This window comes from Hylobates moloch, unplaced genomic scaffold, assembly GCF_009828535.3.
Source record: "Hylobates moloch isolate HMO894 unplaced genomic scaffold, HMol_V3 SCAFFOLD_12, whole genome shotgun sequence".
NCBI classification, from domain to species: Eukaryota; Metazoa; Chordata; class Mammalia; order Primates; family Hylobatidae; genus Hylobates; species Hylobates moloch.
Genome location: NW_026652287.1, coordinates 21,014,699 through 21,040,103, shown reverse-complemented (window position 1 = coordinate 21,040,103; position 25,405 = coordinate 21,014,699). Strand labels below are relative to the sequence as shown.

At 40.4% G+C, this 25,405-nt stretch overlaps 1 protein-coding gene across 4 annotated transcripts in view; it reads right to left on the bottom strand.

The window, feature by feature from the left end:
- The window catches only part of TMEM116 (transmembrane protein 116), a 140,018-nt gene that overhangs the window by 33,937 nt on the left and 80,676 nt on the right, over window positions 1-25,405 (bottom strand). For 3 of the 4 annotated variants that reach the window (XM_032168652.2, XM_058424680.1, XM_058424681.1), the window contains 6 exons: window positions 23,226-23,275; window positions 22,229-22,312; window positions 21,760-21,898; window positions 17,673-17,817; window positions 16,380-16,453; window positions 15,084-15,613 (listed from right to left, as the gene is read on the bottom strand). In XM_032168652.2, coding sequence (XP_032024543.1) covers window positions 15,407-15,613; window positions 16,380-16,453; window positions 17,673-17,817; window positions 21,760-21,898; window positions 22,229-22,312; window positions 23,226-23,275 — 699 coding nt within the window. In that variant the 3' untranslated portion in view covers window positions 15,084-15,406. Of the gene's footprint in view, window positions 1-15,083; window positions 15,614-16,379; window positions 16,454-17,672; window positions 17,818-21,759; window positions 21,899-22,228; window positions 22,313-23,225; window positions 23,276-25,405 lie in introns of those variants that run through there. The other variant, XM_058424679.1, reaches the window with a different exon arrangement.

Sequence of the window (25,405 nt, the reverse complement as noted above, 5' to 3'; positions counted from 1 at the left end):
CTTGAGCCCAGGAGTTTGAGGCTGCAGTGAGCCATGACTGTACCACTGCACTCCAGCCTGGGTGACAGAGTGAAACCCCAACAATTTTTTTTTTTTTTTGAGACAGAGTCTTGCTCTGTCGCCCAGGCTGGAGTGCAGTGGCATGATCTCAGCTCACTGCAAGCTCCGCCTCCCAGGTTCACAACATTCTGCTGCCTCAGCCTCCCTGGTAGCTGGAACTACAGGTGCCCGCCACCACGCCTGGCTAATTTTGTTTTTGTATTTTTAGTAGAGATGGGGTTTCACTGTGTTAGCCAGGATGGTCTCGATCTCCTGACCTTGTGATCTGCCTGCCTTGGCCTCCCAAAGTGGTAGAATTACAGGCGTGAGCCACCATGCCCGGCCAACCACAACTCTTAAAAAAAAAAAAAAAAAAAAAAAAGGAATGAAATAATAATACCTGCTACAATGTGGATGAACTTTAAGAATATTATGCTAAATTGGCCGGGCGCGGTGGCTCATGCCTGTAATCCCAGCACTTTGGGAGGCTGAGGTGGGCGGGTCACGAGGTCAGGAGATCGAGACCATCCTGGCTAACATGATGAAACCCCGTCTCTACTAAAAATACAAAAAATTAGCTGGGTGTGGTGGCAGGCGCCTGTAGTCCCAGCTACTCGGGAGGCTGAGGCAGGAGAATGGCGTGAACTCAGGAGGCGGAGCTTGCAGTGAGCTGAGATAGCGCCACTGCACTCCAGCCTGGGTGACAGAGCAAGACTCCGTCTCAAAAAAAAAAAAAAAAAAAAAAGAATATTATGCTAAATTTAAAAAGTACAAAAACTCTATTTAAGGGTTTCCTGTGTTCCATTGATCTATGTGTGTATCCCATCAGCAATACCACATGCTATTGAAACAGAAAAGAGCGATTTCTCCGTTATTATTTTCCAGAATTGTTTTAGCTAGCCTTGTTCCTTTGTCTTTTAGAAAATTTATATTGTAAAATATAAATTTTAAAATTTTCTTTTCTGTATCTACAAAGCATCTTGTTCAGATTGTGATATGAACTGGGTTAAGCCTATGTATCAGTTTGAGGAGAACTGGTATCTTTATTACGTTGTGTCTTCCAATTTATAAACACAGCAAATCTCTATTTATTTACATCTTTGATTTCTTTCATCAGTGTCTTGTGGTTTTCATTTAATAGGTCCTGTACATATTTTGTTAAATTTACATCTAAATATTTCATTTTTTGAGTGATTTTAAATTGTATTTTTATTTTGATTAAATTGTTCATTGCTAGTATACAGAAATATAATTGATTTTTATATGTTGCTACTGTATCCTGCAGGGGGAAAGATTCAGTTTTTCACCATTAAGTAAAACATTAACTATAGGCTTTTTGTAGATGTTCTTATTACATTGAGGTAGTTTTCACTCTCTACCTAGTTTTCTGGGAGTTTTTATCATGAATGGATGTAAAGCTTAGCCAAATGCTTTTTTCTGTACCAATTGATATGATCATGGGATTTTTCTTATTTAGCCTGCTAACATGGTGAATTCAATGTTTGATTTTCAAATATAAACCAATCCTGCATCCCTGGAAAAAACAAAATTTGGTCATAGTGTATAATTCTTTTTTTCACATTGCTGAATTTTATTTGCTAATATTTGGTTAAATATTTTTTGCATCTATATTCATGAAGGATATTGGTCTGTAGTTTTCTTTTTTTGTACTGTCTTTCTCTGGTTTTGGTATCAGGGTGACGCTGGCCTCATAAAATGAATTGGATAGGGTTCCCTTTCCTTCTCTTGTATTTTTCTAGAAGAGATTGTGTAGAATTAGTGTTAATTCATTTTTAAAGGTTTGTTAGAATTCTCCAGTGAAACCATCTGGGCCTGATTATTTTTCTTGGGAGAGTTGAAGTTATAAATTCAATTTTCTTTTTTCTTTCTTTTTTTTTGAGATGGAGTTTTCCCAGGCTGGAGTGCAATGGCATGATGTCGGCTCACCGCAACCTCCACCTCCTGGGTTCAAGCGATTCTCCTGCCTCAGCCTCCCAAGTAGCTGGGATTACAGGCACGTGCCACCATGCCTGGCTAATTTTGTATTTTTAGTAGAGACGAGGTTTCTCCATGTTGGTCAGGCTGGTCTCAAACTCCCAATCTCAGGTAATCCACCCACCTCAGCCTCCCAAAGTGCTGGGATTACAGGCACGTGCCACCATGCCTGGCTAATTTTGTATTTTTAGTAGAGACGGGGTTTCTCCATGTTGGTCAGGCTGGTCTCAAACTCCCAACCTCAAGTGATCCGCCCACCTCAGGTGATCCGCCCGCCTCAGCCTCCCAAAATGCTGGGATTACAGGCATGAGCCACTGCACCTGGCGAAATTCAATTTTCTTAATAGCTATAAAGATATTCAACTTATCTAGTTCACATTGGGTGAGATGTAATAGTTTGTGCTTTTTGAGAAATCGGTCTATTTATCTAAGGTATCAAATGTACGTCTGTAAAGCTGTTTGTAGTGGTTCCTCATTATTCTTTTGGTATCTGTTAGGTCTGCAGTGATATATTATTTCATTCTTGATTGCCATATTGTTTTAAAACAAGAATTTAGGCTGGGCCCAGTGGCTCACGCCTGTAATCCCAGCACTTTGGGAGGCTGAGGCGGGCGGATCATGAGATCAGGAGATTGAGACCATCCTGGCTAACACAGTGAAACCCCGTCTCTACCAAAAATACAAAAAATTGGCTGGGCGTGGTGGCACGTGCCTGTAGTCCCAGCTACTTGGCAGGCTGAAGCAGGAGAATCACTTGAACCAGGGAGGCAGAGGTTGCAGTGAGCCAAGATCGCACCACTGCACTCCAGCCTGGGTGACAGAGCAAGACTCCATCTCAAAAAAAAAAAAAAAAGAAAAGAAAAACCAAGAATTTATGACTTAAATTTTCTTTTTTGGGTGTACCTCTTATAACTACATATACTCTTTTCCTCTTTAATGATTTTATTTTACTTTATTTTATTTTATTTTATTATTTTTTGAGATGGAGTCTCGCTCTGTCGCCCAGGCTGGAGTGCAATGGCGCAATCTCAGCTCGCTGCAACCTCTGCCTCCTGGGTTCACGCCATTCTCCTGCCTCAGCCTCCTGAGTAGCTGGGACTCCAGGTGCCTGCCACCACACCCAGCTAATTTTTTGTATTTTTAGTAGAGGCGGGGTTTCACCATGTTAGCCAGGATGGTCTTGATCTCCTGAACTCGTGATCTGCCCACCTCGGCCTCTCAAAGTGCTGGGATTACAGGTGTGAGCCACTGCCTGTAAAATTAATGATTTTAATCTTGAATTTTACTTTGTTTTGAACATTACAATCCCTGCTTTCTTCTTATTTGTTTTTGCCTGGAATATTTGTGCTCAACCTTTTAATTATATTTTCATGGTAGAAAAAGGTAAGGGGAATGGCAAATAATTTTTTTTTTTTGAGATGGAGTCTTGCTCTGTCGCCCAGGCTGGAGTACAGTGGTGTGATCTCAGCTCACTACAACCTCCACCTTCCAGGTTAAAGTGATTCTTGTGCCTCACCCTCCCAAGTAGCTGGGACTACAGGCGCATGCCACCAGGCCCAGCTAATTTTTGTACTTTTAGTAGAGATGGGGTTTCACCATGTTGGCCAGGCTGGTCTCAAACTCCTGATCTCAAGTGATCTGCCTGCTTTGGCTTCCCAAAGTGCTGGAATTACGGGCATGAGCCACTGTGCCTGGCCACAAGTAAATTATTTTGATGGAGCACTTAACTGCTATAACTTACTATTTATATTGATATAATGATAGAGCTTTATTCACGATTATTAGAAATAGGAAAGTAACCACTAGAGTAACTGAGTATTGACAAGCAAAGTAAAACTTTACAAATTAACATAGGAATAAGAAAAGGAATAAAGGAAATCTATCCAAGCCAGCGAAAGACAGAGAAAAAAAGGGAAGCAACAGAAAGTATAATAAATATTATATAATTTTCAGAATAGCATTCTGAATTGGATGACAATGTATTTTCTCCTCTTATTTAATAATTTCCTTCTCAGTAATTCCTTCTTACTGAAAGCTCTTCTAACTAAATAGAGACAGTGAGGCTGAAGTTTATTGTCCCAGGAAGAAAGGAATCAAATAATAAGAATGCAGAGTCAAATTTTTGGTTTTGAGCTCCAAAATGGGCTCTCAAAATCTTTGGCAGGGCTGAACATGGTGGCTCACACCTGTAATCCCAGCACCTTGAGAGGCCAAGGCAGGAGGATTGCTGGAGCCCAGGAGTTCGAGACCAGCCTAGGCTACATAGTGAGGTCCTATGTCTACCAAAACAAACAAACAAACAAACAAAAAACTAGCCCAGCATGGTGGCTACTTGGGAGGCTGAATCCTTGGCAGAAAAAAAATAGTCTTAGGATCAAATTATTTTTTATTTATTAAGAGTGGATGGCCGGGGGTGGTGGCTCACACCTGTAATCCCAGAACTTTGGGAGGCTGAGGAGGGTGGATCATTTGAGATCAGGAGTTTGAGACCAGCCTGGCCAAGTGGTGAAACCCTGTCTCTACTAAAAACAGAAAAATTAGCTGGGCATGGTGATGCATGCCTGTAATCCCAGCTACTTGTGAGGCTGAGGCAGGAGAATCGCTTGAACCTGGGAGGTGGAGGTTGCAGTAAGCCAAGATCACGCCACTGCAATCCAGCTTAGGTGACAGAGCAAGATTCTGTTTCCAAAAGCAAAACAAAACAAAACAAAACAAAACAGGAGTTGTGCTTTTGAGCCCGAGGTGTGCCTATCAAGTGAGCCCAGGAATTCGAGACCAGCCTGGCCAGCACGATGAAACCCTGTCTCTACTAAAAATACAAAAATTAGCTGGGGGTGGTGGTGTGCACCTGTAGTCCCAACTATTTGGGTGGCTGAGGCATGAGGATTGCTTGAACCTGGGAGGCGGATGTTGCAGTGGGCTGAGATTGCGCCACTGCACTCCAGCCTAGGCAAGAATGAGACTCTGTCAAAAAAATAAAAAATAAAAAAAATAAAGAAGGCTGGGTGCAGTGGCTCACGCCTATAATCCCAGCACTTTGGGAGGCCGAGGTGGGCGGATCATGAGGTCAGGAGATCAAGACCATCTTGGCTAGCACGGTGAAATCCCATCTCTACTGAAAATACAAAAAAAATTAGCCGGGCATGGTGGTGGCACCTGTAGTCCTAGCTACTTGAGAGGCTGAGGCAGGTGAATGGTGTGAACCCGGGAGGCCGACCTTGCAGTGAGCTGAGATTGTGCCACTGCACTCCAGCCTGGGCAACAGAGCGAGACTCCATCTCAAAAAAAAAAAAAAAAAAAAAAAAAGGTGGGGGTGGGGGTGCTTTTTTGAGAAGCTAGGAGAGTCATGTTCCTAGAAGTCAAGACCTGGATTCCTTAAGAGAATAGGGCTCATACTATAAGGCAGAGAGGAAAAAAAGACCAGTTTATTTGTTATTAAAAAAAAAAAAGAAATAAAAATCCTCTCTGGGTAAAGGAAGGAGGAAGAACCTTGGAGAATATTCAAACAGACCAGTGAGGTAATTTTGACACTGGTGTAAAGGCTTGCTCCCTTAGAGTTAAAATCCTCTTAGAAGAGCTATAAAAATTCCAAGATAGATTTGGGAATTGGATATAGAAGTGGTTTATGTTGAAAGCAGTGGATAATTTATTAAAAAGTTATACCCAGCCAGGTGTGGTGGATCACTCCTGTAGTCCCAGCACTTTGGGAGGCTGAGGTGGGCGGATCTCTTGAGCCCAGGAGTTCAAGCCAGCCTGGGCAACTTGGTGAAACCTCATCACGACAAAAAAAAAAAAAAAAAAATGTTATGTCTACTCCTACCTCCACTAAGAAGACATGAAAGGTAGCTGAGAATTGAAGATATTTATGGAACACTTCATTCGCCAAAAGCAAAATACACATTCTTCTCAAGCTCATATGATACATTCCCTAAGACCACCTTCTGGGCCATAAAACATAGTTTAGCAAAATTTTAAAAATAGAAATCATACAAAGTATGCTCCTGGACCACAATGAAATTATTTTTGAAAAAATAGATAAAGTATTTATTAACTGTACACTTAAAAATAGTAAAGATGGTAAATCAGATCTATATTTTTATTTCAATTTAAAAAATAAAAAATAAATTTCTTAAAAATGTAATTATACTAGAAGTCAGTAAGAGAGATAGCTGGAAAATCCTAAAATATCTAGAGATGAAACAACACACTTCTAAATAACACATGGGTCAGCCGGGCATGGTGGCTCATGCCTGTAATCCCAGCACTTTGGGAGGCCAAAGGGATGGACTGCTTGAGCCCAGGAGTTCAAGACAAGCCTGGGCAACACAGGGAGACCCCATCTCTCCAAAAAATTAAAAATTAGCTGATGGTGTGCACCTGTGGTCCCAGCTACTCGAGAGGCTGAGGCAGGAGGATCACTCCAGCCTGAGCAACAGTGTAAGAATCTCAAAAATAATAAATAAATAAATAACATATGGGTCAAGCAGTCTCAAGAGAAATTTTTAAATATTTTGAACTAAATTAAAATGAAATGCAACTTGTCAAAATTTTGTGGGATGCAGTGAAAGCAATACTTCAATGAAATTTATAGCACTTAATGAATATATTAGGAAAGAACATCTAAAATCAATAATCTTAGCTTCAATTTAGGAAACTAGAGAAAGAAAAGCAATGTAAGCCTAAAGCAAACAGAAGAAAAGAGATACAAAAATAAAAACTGAAATAAATAAAACTGAAAATAAGAAATCTATTGAGAAAAGGAATGAAACCAATATGTTTCTTTGGGAAAAATCAATATAATTGATAAACCTCTAGGCAAAGTAACCAAGAAAAAACTAGAAAAGACATAAATTGCTAATATCAGAAATGAAAGAGGGGCCATCACTACTGATCCCATAAACATTAAAAGAATAATAAATATTAGGAATACTTCCATGCTCACAAATTTGATAAGAGATGAAATGGACCAATTCCTAGAAAGACACAATCTGTTAAAGCCCACACGAAAAGAAACAGATCATTTTAGTGTAGCCTGTATCTATTTAAAAACTGAATCAATAATTAGTAACTTTCCAAAAAGGAAAGCACCAGGCCTAGATGGGGGTTCACTGGTAAATTCCACCAAACATTTAAGAAAGAAGCGATACTGGCTGGGAGCGGTGGCTCACACCTGTAATCCTAGCACTTTGGGAAGCCAAGGTGGGTGGCTCACAAGATCAGGAGTTCAAGACCAGCCTGGCCAAGATGGTGAAACCCTGTCTCTACTAAAAATACAAAAATTAGCTGGGTGCCATGGCAGGCGCCTGTAATCCCAGCTACTTGGTAGGCTGAGGCAGGAGAATTGCTTGAACCTGGGTGGCAGAAGTTGCAGTGAATCCAGATCACGCCACTGCACTCCAGTCTGGGTGATAGAGTGAGACTCCATCTCAAAAAAAAAAAAAAAAAAAGGAAAAAAGAAAAAAGCAATACCAATTAGTTACGATCTCTTCCAGAAAACAGTAGCTGAGAGAACATTTCCTAAATCATTCTATGAAGTCAGCATTACCCTAATACTAAAACCAGATAAAGACAATCAAAGCAAAACTACAGACCGTATCTTTTATGAACACAGATGAAAAAATTGTCAACAAAATATTAGCAAATTGAACCAATGCATATAAAGAATTACACACCACAACCAGTGGGATTTATTGCAGGTATATAAGGCTGGTTCAGCATTCAAAAATCAATTAAAATAATCTATTATGTCAATGGACTAAAGAAGAAAAATCATATAATAATGCCAGTAGATACAGAAAAAGTATTTGACAAAATCAACACATATTCATAATAAAACCTCTCAGCAAACTAGGAATAGAGGGGAGCTTGATTTTAAAAAAAATCAACTTGATAAAAAAATCTACCTACAAAAAACCTATAGCTAACATTATACTTAATGGTGAGAAACTGCATGCATTCCTACTAAGACTGGGAATAAGGTAAGGATGACCCTTTCAACACTTCTATTCAACTTCGTACTGGAAGTCCTAGCTAACACTATAAAACAAGAAAAGGAAATAAAAGCAAACAGATTGAGATTGAAGAAACAAAACTGTCTTTGCCTACAGATGACACAATTATCTATGTAGAAAAATCCCAAAGAATAGGCAAAAACAAAAAACAAACCACCCTTCTGGAACTAAGATGTGATTATAGCAAGGTTACAGGTTACGAAGTTAATATAAAAAATCAGTCACTTTCCTACATGCTAGCAATAAACAAGTGGAATTTGAAATTGTAACCATAATGCCATTTACATTAGAACCCCCAAAGGGAGAAGTACTTAGGTATAAGTCTAATGAAATACGTGCAAGACCTATATGAGGAAAACTGCAAAACCCTGCTGAAAGAAATCAGAGGTCTAAATACATGGAGACATATTTCCTGTTTATGGATAGGAAGACTCAATATTATTAAGATGTTAGTTCTTCCCAACTTGATCTACAGATTCAAGACAATCCCAATCTAAAGCCCAGAAAATTACTTTGCGAATACAAACTGAATCTAAAGTTTACATGGAAATCACAAACCAACACAATACTGAAGAAGCACAAAGTTGAAGGACTGACACAATCTGACTTCAAAATTTACTATAAGGTTATAGTAATTAAGACAGTGTGATCTTGGTGTAAGAGTGGACAAACGGATCAATAAAATAGAATAGGGAATCCAGGAACAGACTCACAAAAATATAGTCAATCAACTGATCGCTGAAAAGGAGCAAAGGAAATTCAATGGAGAAAATACAGCCTTTTCAACAAATGGTGCTGCAACAATTAGACATCCACATTGCAAAAAAAAAAAAAAGGAATCTAGACACAGAACTTACTCCTTACACAAAAATTAACTCAGAATTAATCATATACTAAAGTGTAAAACGCAAAGCTGTACAACTTCCAGGCTGCAGTGCAGTGGTGCCATTTTGGCTCGCTGCAACAACCTCTGCCTCCCAGGCTCAAGCAATCCTCCCACCTCAGCCTCCTGAGTAGCTGGGACCACAAGTGCTCACCACCACACCCAGCTAATTTTTTGTATTTTTGGTAGAGATGGGCTTTTGCCATGTTGCCCAGGCTGGTCTTGAACTCCTGAGCGCAAGCAATCCACCTGCCTCAGCTTCCCAAAGTGCAGGGATTACAGGTGTGAGCCATCGTGCCCGGCCAATGATGACTTCTTAGAGACAATACCAAAAAAGCATGATCCATGAAAGAAAAAAATGATAAGTTGGACTTCAATAACATTTTAAAAATCTGCTCTGTCAAAGACACTGTTAAGAGAATGAAAGAACAAACAATAGACTGAGAGAAAATATTTCAAAAATACATATATGATAAAAGATTTGTACCTAAATGTACAAAGAACTCCTAAAACTCAATAAGAAAACAATCCAATTTTAAAAAGGGCAAAAGATCTGACCAGACACCTTACCAAAGATATACAGATGGCAAATAAGCACATAAAAAGATTCTCAATATCATATGACATTAGGGAATTGCAAAACGAGGCCAGGTGCAGTGGCTCACACCTGTAATCCCAGCACTTTGGGAGGCCGAGGTGGGCAGATCAGGAGGTCAGGAGATCAAGACCATCCTAGCTAACATGGTGAAACCCCGTGTCTACTAAAAATACAAAAAATTAGCCAGGCATGGTAGCACACGCCTGTAGTCCCAGCTACTCGGGAGGCTGAGGCAGGAGAATCACTTGAACCAGGGAGGCAGAGGTTGCAGTGAGCTGAGATCGTGCCACTGCACTCCAGCCTGGGTGACAGAGCGAGACTCTGTCTCCAAAAACAAACAGATGAACAACAACAAAAAAACCCCAATAAAAACACAAAACACTGACAATACCAAAAGCTGGCTAGAATGTGGAGCATCAGGAACTGTAATCCACTGACCAATGGTATAGCCACTTTGGAAGATAGTTTGGCAGTTTCTTACAATGTTACATATGGGCTTACCATATGATCCAGCAATCATGCCCCTAGGTATTTACTCAAAAACTTATGTACACACAAAACCTGTATACAAATGCTGATAGCAGCTTTATTCATAATGGCCAAACACAGGAAAATGTCCTCAATTGGCAAGATTTGCCTTCATAAGTGAGTGAATAAACATACTGTGGTACATCCAGAGTGAAATATAATTCAGTGATGAAAAGAAATGATCTATAAGGTCACAAAAAGACATACAGGAACCTTACATGGATATTGTCAAGTAAAAGAAGACAGTCTGAAAAGGTTACATACTGTATGCTAAATATATGTCATTTGGAAAACACAAAACTATAGAGAAAGCAAAAGGATCAGTGGTTGCCAGGGGTTTGGAGAGAAAGGGAGAGATAAATAGGTGGAACACAAGGGATTTTTAGGGCAGTGAAACTATTCTGTACAACATGGCAATGGTGGCCACATGACATTATACATTTGTCAAAACTCATACAACTATATTAACACAAAAAATGAGCCCTAAGGTAAACTATGGACTTTAGTTTATAATAATGTATCAGTATTGGCTCATCAGTTGTAACGAATATACCATATTAATGAAAGATGCTGTAATAGCAGCTCAATTTATCTTTTCTTTTTTTTTTCTTTTTGAGACAGAGTATCACTCTGTCTCAAAGAGCAACATGATGAAACCCCGTCTGACGCCCTAGATACGAGTACATCTGAGAGATTTATTCCCTAGACCCTGGAACATTTAAAACAACTTGGCTCTCTAATCTCTTTTTCCTTTCCATGCTACTTATGTATTACAGGAAAGGTCTACTCATACTTCCTTCCAGGACTTGCTGGGTTTTTTTTGTTTTTTTTTTTAAAGCCGATCCCTGGTGTTTTATATTCAGGATCTCATAGCTGATTCCCCTTACGCTAATGGACATATATCATATCAAATAGGGAAGTGCCCATATCTCAGATACAGAGGGAATTTTAGAGCAAGGATCAAAATCAGTCTATTTAAATGAGGTAAATGTCCATGCAGAAGAGATTCTTAGGATAACAAAGTGGTAGGTCAAAGACCACGCCCACAAACTCTTTTGGAGGCAGAAAAGGTTTGGGGGTTTGAAATGGGCTGTGTGGTACAGAGTAGAGAATGGTGCAAGAGGCACTGGACAGCAGAGGCCTGTGACTTACCCAGAGACCCACAAAGGCCTGCTCTGGAACCTTTAGTTTCAATGAGCCAAAAGAATAACATATGCCAGGAGAGGTGGTAGAAGCTGTTCCATGGGCACTACAACTGACAGGAAAAGGTTATTTTTTTTCCTTTTCTTGAGGCCTGATCCTGGGTCATGGAACTTGCTGGACGTCTGAAATCTTCCTCTCCTTGGTATATTCTTTCATGAAAACAGCAGGAGGCAGGGCATGGTGGCTCATGCCTGTAACCCCAGCACTTTGGGAGGCCGAGGCGGGTGGATCACCTGAGGTCAGGAGTTCAAGACCAGCCTGACCAACATACCTCAAACAAATTTGAACATATGGTTTACAGCATATCTTGAAATCAGGATTCAGAGCAGAATAGAGCCCAGATCACATGCCCCATATATGGCTGCTTCCCAAATATGTAGAAATGTTTATTGTGGTTGACAATAAGTGGTAACAAATGTGCAATAATATAATGTGACTAACATTACACAGATGGTAACAGATGTCCACACGCTGGCCAAGTGGTACAATAAGGAGCTTAATAGTACTTACTGGTTAGATATATAGACTAGTTGGAGATATGGACAGAGAGAAGGCTAGTGCAAATGCCCCTGAATCTGCAGAAAATGTTTCAAAATTTTAACTGCTGGAGAGACCAGCCGGCACCCTTTCAGAAAGGTGAAACATGTTGTTGCTCATATTTGGACCATTGGTCAAAACCCTGGAAAGTACCAGGGCTATGCATTTCTCAGTTGTATCTGTAGAGCTAAGAATACAATGAGTGTTGAATCTTTCTTTCATGAAGATACACCCCACTTTGCAGCTCTCATAGCTCATGAGCTTGGCCACAGCTTGGATATGAAACATGTAGGCCATGACTATATGGCCTACAAGTGTCATGGCCAGAACCTCTGTACTATGCATAAATTTATTACTATAGATATGGGCTTCAGCAACTGAAGTTTCCACTGCTTGCATTAGTTTTTGCATAGGCACAGAGAATACTGTTTAATAAACTTGAGCACCAAATCTCCTTTGGAAAGCCACATTGTGGGAACAAGATAGTGATGAAGGAAAAGAATGCAAGTGTGGCAATGTCCTTGATTGTGAAAAGGATCACTGTTGTCTGCCCTCACAATAGCTGAAGAAAAGGTTCAGATTGTGCATTTGGATTCTGTTGCAGACACTGCAAATTTCCAAAAGCAACCACACTCTGCTGCCTCAGTGGAGGTGCATATGACCTCCGAGAGTACTTTAACAGCACCTCCGAGTGGTGCCACACAGATATATACAAGGAAGATGGTATCCCTTGCAAAGAGCAAGGTATTGTTACCAGGGCCGGTGCAGAAGCCTAGAGAATCAGTGCATTAAAATCTCTGGAAAGGGCACATGAGCTGCTTGGAAAAATTATCATTACCAAGGGGGATAGGTTTGGAAACTGGCAATGAGTCTAAAGTATTATTTAAAGTCTTCAGGAAGTACAGGGCCAAATATGTAAGATGTGAGAGACTGCTATGTGAAAACATCTAAAGATTCCACACACTGAAAAACACCAAACACCCATTTTCCCATGCAGGACATGTAGTATTGGAGTATAAACAGGGCTGATGAGGGGGAGGTAAAAGATAGTCCGTATGGTCCACAAAAGATCTGTATTAATCAATCCTACTTAGATACCACTGTACTCCACTATGACTGCAACCTGGACAAGTGTCATGGGAGGGTTGTTTGCAACAATTTTAAGAACTAGCACTTGTCTACAACTATGCCCCTCCTACATGAGAATTTAAGGATTAGGAGGTAGTCTAACAGCGGCCCAGCTCCACATATCCCCTCTGACTCTCAGTATGACAAAAAGCTGATAATCCTAATTCAAGTCTTACCTAGCCGCTTATTTTTCTCATTCCTACTATCTTTTTGTTTGCTTACATCCACGCATGATCTATGAAACTGTCATACATCACCGGAACAGCAAGATGAACAAACCTGAAAAATATTTGATAATTACCTTCTTTCTGGTAATAAGGCCAAATATGAAGTGATACTGAAAAGACCTTTTAAGAAATGGACTTCTGGCCAGGTGTGGTGGCTTATGCCTGTAATCCCAGCACTTTGGGAGGCCGAGGTGGGGGGATCACCTGAGGTCAGGAGTTCAAGACCAGCCTGACCAACATGGTGAAACCTCGTCTCTACTAAAAATACAAAAATTAGCTGAGCATGCTGGCATGTGCCTGTAATCTCAGCTACTCGGGAGGCTGAGGCAGGAGAATCGCTTGAACCTGGGAGGTAGAGGTTGCAGTGAGCCGAGATTGTGCCATTACACTCCAGCCTGGGCAACAAGAGTGAAACTCTGTCTCGAAAAAAAAAAAAAAGAAAAAAAAGAAATGGACTTCTGGTGGGGCGCGGTGGCTCATGCCTGTAATTCCAGCTACTTGGGAGGCTGAGGCAGGAGAATCGCTTGAACCCGGGAGGCGGAGGTTGCAGTGAGCCGAGATTATGCCAACGCACTCTACCCTGGGCGACAGAGCAAGACTCTGTCTCAACAACAAAAAAATAAAAAAATAAAAAAAAAGAACTGGACTTCTTGGTTCTGGTGTCCCTCAGGGACTATGGATATAGGAACTCTTTCTTGCTTCCATCTATTTTTCTATGTGCTGACTGCTTATTAGTTTTAAATTAAAAGAAGTTGATGCAGCTTTCTAGGTGAGGCAGTCTTTTTTTGTTCTGTGCTATCATGAAATCAGGTCTCAGGATTTTGGGGACAATGAGAAGCTTCAAGATATGATCTTGACAGAATAAGGCCAGGTTATCCTCCATAACTTCCATGAAGCTCATGGTCTAAAACCGAAAGAGCTATCATTGAGCTCCCTGACATTTCTATAGAGAGCTCTTTTGGAAAGATCTCTGTAACTTACTTTTCAGAACATCCTGTCTAATCTTCCATTATAATCCTCTCAGTCAATTTCTCTAATCTTAAAGATTTTGCCTTGGACATACCAAGATAATGTATCAAGTGAGAATAAGACCACCTTTGTGATCATCAGATTATTAGGTCTAGATGTTTTGATTAATTATCATTCCAGTCACCTTGTCCATTTGGCTTTCCCTTTGTTTTGGCATCATAGTATATGATGCTCTGGCCTCAGATTGGCCTTGTTCATAACTTAGCTGGAGAGACCAAATATCACTGTTACATGATTCAAGAGGAAGAAAGATTAGATAGATATTCCCACCCCTGAATGAAGCTCTGCAGTCCGAGAATCTTTTCTTTCCCAAAAGATTTAAATTCTACTTATAAGTCACTAATTTGCTTGTTCACTCATTTATCCTATAAACATATATTTAGCACTTACTATTAGGCTGAACCATGTGAAATTGATGATATTAGACCATTTTCACCTATAAAAATGGCAAGTTGTTCATACTGTTCAATCTAACTTTATACTTTGATAAATGAACACAATGAAACCAACCTTGTACTTCTGCTTGTAAATGCAAGTTAATAGTTATTGATTACTAGAGGTTTTTTTTAGTCTCTATTTCTCTTAAATCTTATTGTCCCTGTAACTTCAAAATATTAGTCTTAGTATTCTAGAGTGGGGTGATCCCTATTGTTCAAGTCCTAGAACAGAACTGAACATATGAGACTAAGATGTGGTGTGTCTAAAGGTCCCACTGTCACTTTTTTGATAGTAGTTCTCCTTGTTTCTTATGAGTTTCCAAAACTTCACAGAATAGAAACCCAGGATTTTTTGTGTTCAACTTTAGAGACAGTAATAGCAATGGCAAGACCTGAGCAAGTTGTTGCATGCCCCCTGCCCCTACTTCCCCTGCAACCATGGAGTAGAGAGCCTTGAAATGACACATATAAATAATAATCTAGAATTTATTTTTTCTAGAAGAGACTTAGACAAATCTAATATCCATCAAGGTAACATGAGTCTATCTCTGAGATGAGAAGTGTCTTCCTCTCCCTGAACAGAGACTTTAAGGATCACTAGTGAATCTGGGAATAACTGGAGAGATACTCCCAATTCACCTAGAATGACTGCTAACAATGGCACTATATTTCCTTTGAGTTCTGCAGTTGAGGGCATAGTTAGCAAAGATTTAAGATGTCCTTTCCCAACATTCTTTCCAATCTATTAGCGTAGAATAACTCCAGTTCCTGGATGTTCCAGTATTGTAGTTTCAAAGAATGGTAGAAGTACTGGCAGGAAAAGTAAGGGTGGATTCCAATGAATTTAAGCCCCTGTTATAGAATCTCTTCTGTGAGCATAATAATGGTGTCTGGGTATCTGCATCACGCCGAGCCTCCTGCTTTAGTTGGTGGAATTTGTGCTGCGTCCAGCCATATACTCCACAGTTGAGTAGACCCTGAGATGTTGCCGTTAGAGCCTGGAGGAGATGAAGGGGTGATGCAGCCCATGCTTCAGGTTTTCAGGGATCCAGGGAATAATTCCCACTCCCCTTATTCATAAAGCATTGTTATATTTTCTCTATCTCAAACATGAAGATCTGACATCAGTTTTTTATATTTTTCTAGTTCGTCCTGAACTCACTCTCTCACTCTCTACACTACACTGTTATGGATGACTGAGAGTTGGTCATATTTCTTAGTATATACATAGGGACAATGAAGTAGCTTCAATGCCCCTCCTTATTGCCTCATTTCCCAGGGTAACCTTGAGAAAACTGTCTCATCGGGATAGTCAGATAGCCCAAAAATCTTCTTAAATCCAATAAAGAAAAAAAAGAGAGATGATCATTCCATCCCCTCCTCACCATTCACCAAGAATAGCTCATTTATCCCATTCAGTTTACTCTAGATGGGAGAGAACCATGTAACTATCAATGTTTCATAAGAATATGCCTGGCAGATCTTGTTTATTTTTGCTGTCCATTCCTTAAAAACACATCAGTAAAATGAAGTTGACCAGAGATATATATGCTCCGGAATGCATGGAGGTACTTTTACAACATCATCTACCACGACTTTGAGAAAATTTTCACATTCTTCATAACTGAGTGTAAACAATACATTTTCTCTTTTGCAATGTAGAAGTACCCAGAGAGAAAAAATTGTGCTTACCGAGTAAAGGTAGTATAAGAAAATAGGATAAGCGGGTGTAAGAACAGAGATACTGAATGTTGAAGGTGTTACCTGGAGAACATAAAGGGCCATGTGAAGCTTGGTGTCCTGTGGCTTAGTCAGCTTTATGATCATCAGAATGACAGCTGTGAATACACAAAGTGTAAACATTCTTGTCAGTCCTGACTGTCTAAAGTATCAGGTTCCTCCACACACATGTCTGAGCATTATCAGAATGGAAACAGTAGGCATAATAAAATCCATCAGTGACGTTAACCTGTTATGCAAACCAATGAGTCTTAGGCCTCCAACTTCTAGTCTTTGTTGATGAAACTTTGTAGATTATTAGTGTAGTAATGGTAGCAGGATATACTATAGGAAGGTAATAATTTATACTACCTATCAATTCAGATTTTCCCAAGCTCTTTCATAAAAATTATCCAATCTGGGTGGGCGCAGTGGCTCATGCCTATAATCCCAGCACTTTGGGAGGCCAAAGTGGGCAGATCACCTGAGGTCAGGAGGTTGAGACCAGCCTGGCCAACATGGCGAAACCCTGTCTCTATTAAAAATACAAAAATTAGCTGGGCATGGTGGCATGCGCCTGTAATCCCAGCTACTCGGGAGGCTGAGGCAGGAGAATTGCTTGAACCTGGGAGGTGGAGGTTGTAGTGAGCTGAGATTGCACCACTGCACTCCAGCCTGGGCAACAGAGTGAGACTCTGTCTCAAAAAAAAAAAAAAAAATTATCCAACCTGATCCTCACTATAACCTTATGTAGTAGGAAGGGCAGGTATTAATATCTCCAAGTCTGTCACGATGTTTTTTCCTCTTATATCATGGTGCATCTCATGTCTAATTATCTCAATTTCTAAAACATAAGAAGCAAAAGGAGTTAAGGAGGTCAGTAAAAACTGGAAATATGGGTAGGGCCCATACAAATTTTATAAACTGAATAGGAATTTGCAGCCATCCTTCTTTTTTTTTTTTTTTTGAGATGGAGTCTCGCCCTGTCACCCAGGCTGGAGTGCAGTGGTGCAATCTTGGCTCATTGCAAGCTCCACCTCCCAGGTTCACACCATTCTCCTGCCTCAGCCTCCCAAGTAGCTGGGACTACTGGCGCACGCCACCACGCCCAGCTAATTTTTTTTTTTTTTTTTTGTATTTTTAGTAGAGACAGGGTTTCACCGTGTCTCGATCTCCTGACCTTGTGATCTGCCTGCCTTGGCCTCCCAAAGTGCTGGGATTACAGGCGTGAGCCACCGTGCCTGGCTGCAGCCATCCTTCTTAGTGAGACAACTTTGCTTGATCAGAACCTAACAACTGCCCTCTTCACTGCCCATCTCTTCTTGTTAAGATACCTACCTGGGCCCCAGCAGCAAAAGAAGGCCACTGGGTAGAAGCGCACCCGCTGGTCCACAATGTGAATCACTGCCCACTGTTCACTCCCCAGAAAGCCAGTTGACTTCACAAACTTCTTATACAATGTCTGGGCTCGGATAAGTAAGACCTAAATATGAGTACAGCAGTGAGCAGTTTGCTTAAAGCTTTGTAAAATGCCCCAGGTTTATCCTCCTTCATTTTAAAAAGATTATTCTCTTAGAATCTCACAACAGGAACGACCCCATTCTCTTGTCTTTACTTTCTGAGATCAGGCTTTTTCTAAGAGAAAATTACCTTCAGAGTGAACTTTTACTAGGCTAGGGAAATGGACAGATACTAGTCAAACTTGTGTATCACGTTTAACACATGAACCTTACATCGACCTCTGGGCATTTCCCCCCACTGAGGCTAATCACAGTTTACACAGGAAGTTAAAAGTAAGCGCTAACTAGTTCCTGTTAAAACACTTGATTAGAGATTTTGTTAGAAAGTGTTCTGTGCTAGTTTTCCCAGAACCCTTTATTAAGCTAGCCGTATGTAGAAAGCTGAAACTGGATCCCTTCCTTACACCTTATACAAAAATTAATTCAAGATGGATAAAAGACTTAAATGTTAGACCTAAAACCATTAAAATCCTACAAGAAAACCTAGGCAATACCATTCAGGACATAGGCGTGGGCAAGGACTTCATGTCTAAAACACCAAAAGCAATAGCAACGAAAGCCAAAATTGACAAATGGGATCTAATTAAACTAAAGAGCTTCTGCACAGCAAAAGAAACTACCATCAGAGTGAACAGGCAACCTACAGAATGGGAGAAAATTTTTGCAACCTACTCATCTGACAAAGGGCTAATATCCAGAATCTACAATGAACTCAAACAAATTTACAAGAAAAAAACAAACAACCCCATCAAAAAGTGGGCAAAGGACATGAACAGACACTTCTCAAAAGAAGACATTTATGCAGCCAAAAAACACATGAAGAAATGCTCGTCATCACTGGCCATCAGAGAAATGCAAATCAAAACCACAGTGAGATACCATCTCACACCAGTTAGAATGGCCATCATTAAAAAGTCAGGAAACAACAGGTGCTGGAGACGATGTGGAGAAATAGGAACACTTTTACACTGTTGGTGGGACTGTAAACTAGTTCAATCATTGTGGAAGTCAGTGTGGCGATTCCTCAGGGATCTCGAACTAGAAATACCATTTGACCCAGCCATCCCATTACTGGGTATATACCCAAAGGACTATAAATCATGCTGCTATAAAGACACATGCACATGTATGTTTATTGCGGCACTATTCACAATAGCAAAGAGTTGGAACCAACCCAAATGTCCAACAACGATAGACTGGATTAAGAAAATGTGGCACATATACACCATGGAATACTATGCAGCCATAAAAAATGATGAGTTCATGTCCTTTGTAGGGACATGGATGAAACTGGAAAACATCATTCTCAGTAAACTATCGCAAGGACGAAAAACCAAACACCGCATGTTCTCACTCATAGGTGGGAATTGAACAATGAGAACTCATGGACACAGGAAGGGGAACATCACACTCCGGGGACTGTTGTGGGGTTGGGGGAGGGGGGAGGGACAGCATTAGGAGATATACCTAATGCTAAATGACGAGTTAATGGGTGCAGGAAATCAACATGGCACATGGATACATATGTAACAAACCTGCACATTGTGCAGACGTACCCTAAAACCTAAAGTATAAAAAAAAAAAAAAAAAAAAAAGTGTTCTGTGCTTAACACTTCAGCACCATGGCTGAGCTTAAATTCTCAACTCTAAGCAACAGAAGTTTTAGAAAGTCACTTTGTAGCTGGTGCGGTGGCTCACGCCTGTAATCCCAACACTTTGGGAGGCTGAGGCAGGCAGATCACGAGGTCAGGAGTTCAAGACAGCTTGACCAACATGGTGAAACCTGTCTCTACTAAAAATACAAAAATTAGCCAGTCGTGGTGGCATGTGCTTGTAATTCCAGCTACTCAGGAGGCTGAGGCAGGAGAATTGCTTGAACCCGGGAGGCAGAGGTTGTAGTGAACTGAGATGCGCCATTGTACTCCAGCCTGGGCAACAGACCGAGACACAGTCAAAAAAAAAAAAAAAGAAAAAAGAAAAAAAAAAGAAAGAAAGAAAGAAAGTCACTTCTTGCCTTTAGATGGAAAACAAATTGCTTTTTCCCTACTGTCAGCTGTCTGAATAAGGTTTAGCTCATGAAACAAATATAAATCAGTTCAAAAGTCCAATGTGTTTTTTTGCAAAAATTAAATAACACTCTTGGTAACAAATCTGAATCTTTTCCCTAATCCAGATCTACTCTCTAAATTAATAACCTCATTACTTAATCAAGTTCAGCCATGTACACAGTCTCTTTTCCCTACATAAGCATCAAAAGGAGACTTGAGTTTGAGAATACTTAACGTCTAAAAGAATCAGTTCACCATCTGCTGATTTTTTTTATTTTTTTAGAGATGGAGTCTTGCTCTGTTGCCTGGGCTGGAGTGCAGTGGCACGATCTCAGTTCACTGCAACCTCTGCCTCCCGGGTTCAAGCAATTCTCCTGCCTCAGCCTCCCAAGTAGCTGGGACTACAGGTGCATGCCGCCATGCTTGGCTAATTTTTTTTGTATTTTAGTAGAGACGGGGTTTCACTGTGTTGCCCAGGCTGGTCTCGAACTCCTGAGTTCAGGCAATTTGCCTGCCTCGGCCTCCCAAAGTGCTAGGATTACAGGCATGAGCCACCATGACTGGCCACCATCTGCTGATTTTTAAAGAATCTAGAATGCTAATTCTGAATATACACTGAAACCTGGGCTATTCTAAAGAAGCAATCAGGAATCCTCAGGGTGCCAGGATTTGGGACCTGTCTCTCGTTAGTCAGTTTCAAACATAAACCATCAAACCCATTTTAATATGAACTAGTTATTGTGTACTCTTTACAAACTGCTGATTTGAACTGAGCCATCTCATTGTGTGTGTGTGTGTGTGCGTGCGTGTGTGTGTGTGTGTGTGTGTGTTTTGAGACAGAGTATCCTTTGTTGCCCAGGCTGGAGGGGCACGATCTCGGCTTACTGTGACCTCCGTCTCCCGGGTTCAAGCGATTCTCATGCCTCTGCCTCCTGAGTAGCTGGGACTATATGCACGTGCCACCATGCCTGGCTAATTTTTGTATTTTTAGTAGAGACGGGGTTTAGCCATGTTGGCCAGATTAGTTTCGAATTCCTGGCCTCAAGTGATCTACCCCCCTTGGCCTCTCAAAGTGCTGGGATTACAGGTATGAGCCACTGCGCCCAGCCAAACTGAGCCATCTCTATAATTTATGTTTGAATTGCCAAAGGAAATTCCCCGTAACTGTATCTAGTTCACAGGTGCTAGTGGGATACATTTGATCTGCAGGTAGATACCTTGTAATTCTTGAACTGAAACATAAAAAGAGGAGAAAATGATACTGAAAAATAGATACGAGAAATACAAAGGCATATTTGCTCATTTACTGCTTTTGAATGAGGCAGTTATGTAACTTACTATCCCCTGGATAATTATTCTAATTGTATATCATCCTGATATCAAATGAGTATCTGAAAACTTCATGAGCCACTTAGCACTTCAGCCCCAGTTAGACATAGCATAAATGCAAATTTATGGCCAAATGAAGAATTTAAAAAAGAAAATTATTTTATTATTTGGAAAATTAAATCAAAGCATATGTTCTATGTTTCAGAGTGTCATCCTAACTATGTAAAGGATATATTTGACACATATGAGTTTTCTGGCCATAGGGGATTGATGAAGCCTATACTAGTTGTAGAGTGAGCATAATTTTCACCTAATAAATACAAGCTTTTTTCTCTCTCTTATCATTTGATTTAGGGAAGTGTAAAAGTCTGAGGCAGTAATTAAATTGTCAAGATCTCCTAGCTACTTTCTTAGTTCTAGGACCACAAGAAGTGCCTCTCTGCCCCATCTTTCCCAGGTCCTGGGAATACTGGCCCATCCCCCTCATTTCCTCATCTCTCCACAAAGGAAGATAGGGTGGTACCATACCATAATGGTAAGGAGGCTGAGTACAAAGCTGCCCAGGAAAATGGCGATACCATAAAAATAAAGTGTGCTACAGACAGATGTGTTGGCAGAAGGTGGGAGTTCAGCCATGGCTGATGGTGGTGAGTGCATCAGGATACACCTAGGAAGAAAATCAATAAACAGGAGTACTACTACAGATGTAAGAAAAGAGCTGCTCAACAAGAGTTAATAAGCATGTTATTTTACTTATCATTTTGCTAACTCTTGCCCATAAAACCTTGTCTCTCCCCCACAGACACATTATCTTGTAGTCATTTTGTGTTACACTTTTACTTACGTATTTTTAGCCTTTACTACATCTTGCTCCCAAGCCCATTTCTAATATTAGCACTTTGGTCAGAATGTATGTAGAAAGTCTTTTTCCAGTTCTATCTATAGAAACAAATAGGTGTAGCTTGCCATGAAAATTATACATTTAGTTCTTACTTACTTGTGGCTCTGACTGAAGTTTTGGAAACATTCACTAGCATTGCCCAGACAGAATACAGGTGTCATCAATAGTAGAGGTATCAGGCTGGGAGGGAAAAAAAGTATCACCTTAATATCCACTCTTTTTCATGCCGTTCCTCCTTTGAAGAATATTCTCCTGCTCTTCCCTCAACTCTATCATCCCACCAATCTCCACAAATAACACATTTAATTTCTTCAAGAAAAATACCTCAAATACCTTAGGTATTCCTTCTTTTCCAGTTCCTAGGGAAGTACAATGCAGTGGGGAATTAATTTTATACCTAGGTTAATGAACCCTACCATAGTTTCACAGAGAATCTCTGGGAGCTATATGGTCAGATAAAAATGCAAGTGGGTCAAAGTGAAAGGAAAATCTACTAAGGAGTTCTGTGTGCAGTCTGTTTCACTTTCTATGGTGACCAGGGATAATCTTATTCTCATCAGCCCCTTCTTGGGAGCTTTTCCAAAGTGTAGCTTTAAATAGCCAGCTATTTATCCTGCTAAATATAGTCAGCTCCCTGTAAGAGGAAAAGATCCAGGAGCAAAAGTCACAAAGTCTAAAACCAACTCTGATATGGCCACCACTTTAGGTGAGATCCAAACCCTTTCTGAACTCTGTAATCCTAAGAGTCTTACCCAATGTTATAAAGTAGATGATATCCTGAAGGCCATCTATTACAACTCTTTATGATACAGGAAAAGGAATAAGTGATCCAAAGACTCAAAGAAATTTGTTCAAGGCTACATAGAGTTGATGGTAGAATTGGAGCTAAAACCCAAATCTATAACATCAAGCTACTTCCCTATTCCATGTGGAAAAATGGAACCAATGAACACGTATTTGTTGTTTCTAAGTTAGGCTCTGTGAGGACTTAGGAGTGACAATGGAAATAAAGGGCACTGTCCTATTTGTTCCCACCTGAACACCAGAATAATGAGAGTCTACATCTTGCTAAGAAGTAAAGAAAAAATTTTACCTTGAGAAAACAAAGGCCATTTGACCAACTCGACAAGTATAATCTATCACCTATGAAAAGAATAAATGTGAGAAATGTCTTAAGACATTGTCAATCATATAATAATAAATATCAGATCATCAGTTAACACTCAATAGAACAAAAAGATTTCCAAAAGCCAGTCTACTTCTGTCAAGCAATATTTGCTATAAAATTCATCAAATAGATAGTTCCTTATTAGCACTGTATATAATAGAATTTTATCTCTATTACTATATTCTGAAAAGTACAACAACAACAACAAAGCCACAAAGAAAGCCTACAGGAAGTAGCCTAATATGGATTTTGGGTACTCAAACAAATTCTTTTAAAAAGAAAGGCATATATGAAATCATATAGTAACCCTCTATCTTCTAATAACAGTTCGGCTCTTTTCTCTTAGACCCAGAGATATGTGGACTTCTTCAGACTTTATGAGTGGAATGAAACCCTTCTTGTAAGATGACCAGTAAAAAGTGTAATAGGCCAGGATTAGTATAATAGGGCAGGATCAAATACGCCCTTTGGATGTAAGACTATTAGACACTAGACGACAGAACATTTTCAAAATCTTGACTTGTGTTAGACACTGTAAAACAACTTATAGAAGAATTTTTCCTACCCTCTAGGACTTTATGATGTAAGACTTTGAATAGAACATCTTAAAGAAATAATAGAATTAAAAATAAACTTTTTTCTAATTTAAGATAGAAAACATTATATTTGGAATGGCATTGTTAGGGATCAATAAGCATTAAGTGAGCAATTAATCAATAATCAGATATTGGTAATTAATTTGCCCCAAACAGCTTGGATCAGGAATAGGACAGCTAGTGATGACTTTGGGAAAATAAATAAAATTGTTTTTTGTGACCCCTCCCACTCACTTCCCTTCTTCACTTTTTATTTTTTCCTCTGTCAGGTGGTTATCCTGTGTTTAACTCTTATTTTTACCTGGGTACCAATGAATCTCTGATAAAAAGCTTATTGCTGGCTGGGTACAGTGGCTCATGCCTGTAATCCTAGCACTATGGGAGGCCGAGACAGGTGGATCACGAGGTCAAGTGATCGAGGCCATCCAGGCCAACATGGTGAAACCCCGTCTTTACTAAAAATACAAAAATTAGCTGGGTGTGGTGGCACGCACCTGTAGTCCCAGCTACTTGGGAGGCTGAGGCAGGAGAATCGCTTGAACCTGGGAGGTGGAGGTTGCAGTGAGCAGAGATCATGCCACTGCACTCCAGCCTGGTGACAGAATGAGAATCCGTCTCAAAAAAAAAAAAAAAAAAATTTATGGCAGAAGTCTTGCTAGAGTATTTCAGAGAGAACTCAGGCCGAACATGGTGGCTCACATCTGTAATCCCAGCACTTTGGGAGGCCAGGGCAGAAGGATCACTTGAGCCCAGGAGTTTGAGACTAGCCTAGGCAACATAGTATGACCCCCTACTCCGTCCATCTCTACAAAACTACAATTAAAAAAAGAAAAAAAAAATTAGTCGGGCATGGTGGCACACACCTGCGGTCCCAGCAACTTGGGAGGCTGAGATGGGAGGATCACTTGGGCCCAGGAGATTGAGGCAGCAGTTAACTGTGATCATATCTGATCATATCACTGCACTCCAGCCTGAGTGACAGAGTGAAACCTTGTACCAAAAAAATAAAAAGAAAAGAAAACCCAAAGAAGAAAAAGTATCTTCAAAGCTCTTTGTGTGTGTGTGTGTGTGTGTGTGTGTGTGTGTGTGTATGTAGCTACAACAGCAGACTAATAGGTAGTGGAGTTAATATCTTAGGCTATGGTTGGGCATGGTGGCTTATGCCTGTAGTCCCAGCACTTTGGGAGGCTGAGGTGGGTGGATCACCTGAGGCCAGGAGTTCAAGACTAGCCTGGCCAAAATGGCGAAACCCCGTCTCTACTAAAAATACAAAAATTAGCCAGGCGTGGTGGCATGCACCTGTAGTCCCAGCTACTTAGGAGGCTGAGGCAGGAGGATCACTTGAACCTGAGAGGCGGAGGTTGCAGTGAGTCAAGATTGCACCACTGCACTCCAGCCTGGATAACAGAGTGAGACTCTGTCTCAAAAACAAAAAAACCAAAAACCAAAAAACAAAAAACAAAAAAACACACACTCCGGGACTGTTGTGGGGTGGGGGGAGGGGGGAGG